Below are 5,567 nucleotides of genomic sequence, written 5' to 3' on the forward strand. Positions count from 1 at the left end.
TTTTTTAGCTTTGTTATCAGTCGATCATTTGGCAGAGCACGGTAGTTCTGACCTGAGTTTACGTGTATGTGGTCCGCAGGTACCTCAGCGCAATCTATCTATGTGGAAATTAGGACAAACGTCTCCCTTAAATGCCGCTCTATCTCTGGCACGACAGAGACAGAGGCAATTAGTTGTCCTCGGGCTGCCCGCGAACATGTAAATTGCCCTTTCATTCAGACGTGAATTATTCTTAACATCCCTTCTCTGGTAATAAATGTATGGCTATGAAGGTGTGGGGGGATTAAGAGGGAAAGGTGGCATGATCCTCCTGTTTTGTTTTCTTTTATTTTATTTTTCATGTAAAAGCTACATCAAGTTCTTAACATTCTCTCGAAAGGATAATGTTATGGGTTTGTTTGCTTTCTGTATTCCCCACGGATGCTAAGGCAAGACTAAAGCAGAGTGCATAAAGAAGTTCATATGCACATTGCCTCATGTAGTATACCTATATATTCTCTACTAGCACTGGACAGAGAGCATAACCAGCTGAAAAACGGGTAACCAGCCCAAGTCATGCACCTCAGAGAGAAGGGCAGGATCCTCAGAAGGACACCTCAGCTCTGTTCCCACTCTCATCCTCTGTTGCCCGAGCCAGCAGCACCTGCGGCTCCATAGGATGGCCATCGCTCCTGCCTCGAGCAGAGAACAGCCTTGCTGACTGTCTGCTCTGCTCTGCCAGGAGCTGATAGTTTACAGCAGAGGAATGTAGCTCCCGTTCTGGAGAGCATGGCGACCTCCTGCTCAGCTTACTCAGACCCTGACTCCTTTCTCAGAATGAGAAAGTGGGTAAATTGCACCAGAAATGTCCTGTCCATTCCCAGAATGAGAGTGAGACCGTGAGGCAGACCTGCAGGAGGTGAGCAGCAAGGATCTCCCATTTACATGCCTTTAGTTCCCTCTCAGTCTGGTAGGGGTGACTGTGAGCACATTTTGGAAGCTTTTGCTTTTTTTGTGGCATATCAAGTTGGGCTGATCACTGTGAGCTTGGGAAGCCAGGCAAGTACTTCCACTGGTTTCTGCAGACTTTCACATTTGCACATTCAAAAGCACTGCTGTGTGAACACAGCCTCTGTCGACATCAGTTTGCACAGTGTCCCCCTCCCCAGGTGTTGATGTTTGTCAGGAAGTCAACACTGCACTGCATGAGGGAGGTCAGCAGAACAGCATCCTTGGATAAGTGACAGCAAGTAATCTCAAGCAAATACATTGCCCCCTTTGCACACACACTGCAAAAGCAATTAATCTTTTTATCTTCTTTCTGACTAGCAGTTTTGTTCCAAACGTTTCCATTCTCTGGCCAGGCTTTACCCAAGTGATCAGAGACATGGGGTATCTCCATTTTTGTGTGTCCCTTCGGCACAGCAAGGTCTAAAGGCTTGTGCTCAGTCCTGTGCTCTGCTCTTGCTCTTCTTATCTTCACACGTGAAAGGCAAGGTAGGTACCTGAAACAACTGCTGAAGGAGGTTGCTGAGCACCCAGTCTTAGAAATATTTAAAGCTCAGCTGAGCAGGGACTAAAACAAATTGCTCTAAATTTTAGGCTGGTCCTGTTCTGAGCAGGAGTTTGGACCAGATGCCTTCAATTGGTCCTTTCAGATTTTTTTTCTTTTTTCTGAGTTTTGTGTTCTAATCAGTGAAGGCATCGGCTGTGATCAGGTTCAGAAGAGAAACCTGTGGTTCTTGCTGGGGAAGGAACTGATTTCTGCAGAACCACAATTGGAATATATTGATTTATGTGAAAAGCTCTTTAACCTTGAGCCAGCAGATGTGGTGCAGTGATTCTACCAATACTGTTGCACTTCCAGAGGAAATTTTGGTCTTCCAAGATTTCTCTGAATATCATCATCTCACAACCAGTGCAATAGTGCAAGTGAGGAATTACAGAGTGAAAGTACTCAAGTTTCTCTGAGAGCAGTTGTGCTTGTGTGGCTCGTTGCTGTCTTGTAACTAGTGAAGAAGGACAAAATGATTGGTGTTGCACATTTGATGCGGGAGAAAAAATGACACTGCTTCTTTTCTTATACATGGAAGGATGAGACAGATAACTGTAAAGAAGCATAAAATGCCTAGACCATGTCACATTACTCTTTTGCAGTTTTGTTCTCATGTGATGTTGCAAAGAGAAATTAATTTTAGCAGAAAAATGCTTTTTTTCCCCTAGGAGCCTGTTCTGTTCCCTATAAGAAGAGTCTATCCTCAGGTGTCCATAAAAGCATTTGGACTCAGCATTTGTTGACTTTTCTGCCTTCCTTTGCAGACATCAGTGAGGAGCGGTTGGGTGACGCCAGTGGAACAGACAATGCTGAGACTTACAGTGACAAAGACACAGACCAAAGGAGTTCCCCAGACATGACTAAAGCCAAAACCTGCTTCACTCCTGAAAGCCCAGAAATTGTATCAGTGGATGAGGTTGGTTATGCAGTTCAGAAAAATGGTGGGAGCACAGAGAGCCGTCCAGAGAGCCCCAAGTATCATGCAGAGCAGAACCACCTCCTGATAGAAGGTCCTTCTGGGACAGTTTCTTTACCTTTTAGCTTGAAAGCCAACAGACCTCCACTGGAAGTGCTGAAAAAGATTTTCCCTAACCAGAAGCCGACTGTGCTGGAGTTGATCCTGAAGGGATGTGGTGGTGACCTGGTGAGCGCTGTTGAGGTTCTCCTGTCCAGTCGGTCTTCAGTGGCCAGCGGGGAGAGAACTTCTGCAGAGCCAGATGGTCTAGTTCTGCCTTCCAACGGGCACATTTTTGAACACACGCTGAGTTCCTATCCTATTTCCTCTTCCAAGTGGTCTGTGGGCTCGGCCTTCAGGGTCCCCGACACGCTGAGGTTCTCTGCCGATTCCAGCAATGTTGTGCCCAATCCTCTGGCCGTACCTTTGCAGCACCCATTCCCTCAGCCACCTCGCTACCCGCTGATGCTGAGGAACACTTTGGCAAGAAACCAGTCCAGTCCTTTCCTGCCTAATGATGTCACCCTGTGGAACACCATGACGCTGCAGCAGCAATACCAGCTGCGGTCCCAGTACGTCAGTCCTTTCTCTAGCAACTCGGCCAGCGTCTTCCGAAGCTCTCCTGTCCTTCCTTCTCGCTCATCGGAAGATCCTAGGATCTCAATCCCTGATGACGGATGTCCTATTGTGTCTAAGCAACCTCTTTACACAGAAGATGAGTATGATGAAAGGTCTGATTCTTCAGACTCGAGAATACTCAACACGTCTTCATAGAATGACTTTGGCATACGATAAGTAAATGATATTTGCATTGCAGCTGAACTACTGAGCCTGAAGAGGAGAGACATATACTCTATGAAACCTTTGCAATTGTATTAAAAGGTGACTTTGCTTGGTATTGTACTATAGCAATAAAGACATAACTTATTGAATTTCTTGCACTTCATTGGATAATGCCAAATAGCAATACTCTGGCTTTAACTCTGAGTGTGTACTACAAAGGAAGACTTTACGGCCATCGGTTACGGGACTCTGGAAGATTCGTAGCAGAAACAGAAGCTCAAGGTCTACTTTGTTCCTTAACTCAGACAACTGGGGATATTAAACTAGAATACTTGAATGCTGTTTTATAAGAGAGAACTCCTCAGGACATAAGAAATCAAACAAAAGTAGTTCAATTGCAGACGGACTAAAACAAGGACCAGTCATCATCTTTGCATTGAAAGAAAAGGCAGAAGAATTATGCACATGGAACTAGCATGAACTGCTTCTGTACTGTTTGAGCTTGGACACTTTTTAGAGAAATAATCTTACGAGTTATTCTTTTCCCATGGCTAGGTCGAAACGTGTAATGTCAGTGTAAAACCAATTACAGCTGTGAATTGCATGAAGTGTATTGTGAAATGAACACAAGATTAAACATTGTCAGGTTAATGTAGCATGCTAAGGTCTCTAGAAAAATAAACTAAGATGATGATCTTGGTTTATGTCATTTATATTGGGCAAATAGCATTTCTGAGGATAGAGAGTTGATTAATTGCCAGCTGGGGTAACAATGTCTAGCTCCAGCAATAGCAGTCAAGGGAAGTCTATTTTTCTCAGTCCATGTTCTGCCCCCATGCCTCGTAGCTTAAAACTGAGACTCAGCAAATGCTATCATGAGGGAAGCTTAAGTCCTTGGATATGTGCTACTAATGCTTCCAAGTTCAGGACAGTAAAGCTACAGTCACAGTAATCAGAAAAACAAACAAACAAACAAACAACAACAAAAAAAAACAACAAAAACCAAAAAACAAAAAATGGCTCTCCTGACCCTTCAGAAACATTTTTTCCTGTGCTACAGAAACAGAAATAGGAGATAGGATGTAGTAGCAGCCCCTTCTTTAAAAAAATGTTGAGTTAAATGGCAACTTTCCTGCATCTGGAAAAGTAATGACTTGAACAATTTATTGCATGTTTGCATGCATGAATTCCCCTTTTATCTTACTTACACTACAGTGTCAGAATAACACTACAAATTGCTTCTGGTGATGGACATTCATTGTCCACCTAGATGTTTGTTAAGGTTTTTGTGCCATTTTTTTAACCATTTGCAAGTGACCACGTCTGCTTGGCAGCTGGTTTTTCGAAAACACGTCTCTCAATGTAGATGAAATGGATGGCAGGCCTGCCAGGTGTACAGATCAGCCCTACTCCTCATCCCAATGAGGTTCCCCTAGAGGGGGGAGATCTAAAGCAGATGGGATGTAAAACTGTAGAATTTGTCAGGCATGTTGTCTAGTGCCATTGCTAATGTTAATGCCTGTGTTCTCATTTGTCATTTCAAACTTTGTAAAGTTTGTGTACCCAATGAATCCCACAGTTTATACTGATATTGAACAAGCACAAGCAGAAGGAGAATAAAATAAATAATGGTTTTATTTTCCTTGGGGGACAAATGATCAGAAAGACACTTTTTATTGCATATTTTTGCAATCTTTTCAGTAAAGCAATTTGTAGTTGTATGCTAGAGAGCAAAGAAGGGAAGGTGGAGAGTGGAGGAAAGAAAATTAATAGTGTTCCTTATGCAAATATAAGAACATCTGGAATTTTCATCAATGCAGAATTGCAGTTTTGTACTGACAGATTTGTCCATACTCACATGGCAGTTGTAAACAAATTCATCTTCAAGACACTCCAGACAGAAAAGTAATAGATACTCGTAAAACAGGCTTGATCTTGCAAACAGAAAGAGATGAGGTAGTGAAATGCTGTGCTCCGACATCATAGAGGAGTTAGGTTAGGAGAAAGGCTAGATGTGAACAAACAGATCCATGAGCTCAGGTTTTGAGCACATGCACCAAGCAGATTTCGCTCCAGCAGAGACTTTTTTATAGTTATCCTTGTAGGTTGAATGAATTCTGTTTCTTTTGTTTCTTTGTTTGTTTGGATTTTTTGTTTGTTTGTTTGTTTTGTTTCCTAGCAGAGGACGAATAACCTCCAGCGGGAAGACCAAACAGTGGCAGCCGACAGCTCACAGTGATCTTATGCAATGTGGTCTCTGGATTTTCAGTGAGCAGAAATTTGACATCTTGGAAT

The 5,567-nt window shown here is 43.1% G+C and overlaps 1 protein-coding gene across 1 annotated transcript; it reads left to right on the forward strand.

Moving 5' to 3' along the window:
* Positions 1-2,298: 2,298 nt before the first annotated feature.
* On the forward strand, positions 2,299-3,923 carry DMRT3 (doublesex and mab-3 related transcription factor 3; the record flags this gene model as incomplete). Its single annotated transcript, XM_003213505.3, has 1 exon — positions 2,299-3,923. A coding segment is annotated over one exon (965 nt), but the record flags the coding sequence as incomplete, so codon positions are not given.
* Positions 3,924-5,567: the final 1,644 nt, after the last annotated feature.

The sequence above is a fragment of the Meleagris gallopavo genome, unplaced genomic scaffold, assembly GCF_000146605.3.
Source record: "Meleagris gallopavo isolate NT-WF06-2002-E0010 breed Aviagen turkey brand Nicholas breeding stock unplaced genomic scaffold, Turkey_5.1 ChrUn_random_7180001955522, whole genome shotgun sequence".
In the NCBI taxonomy this organism is placed as follows: domain Eukaryota; kingdom Metazoa; phylum Chordata; class Aves; order Galliformes; family Phasianidae; genus Meleagris; species Meleagris gallopavo.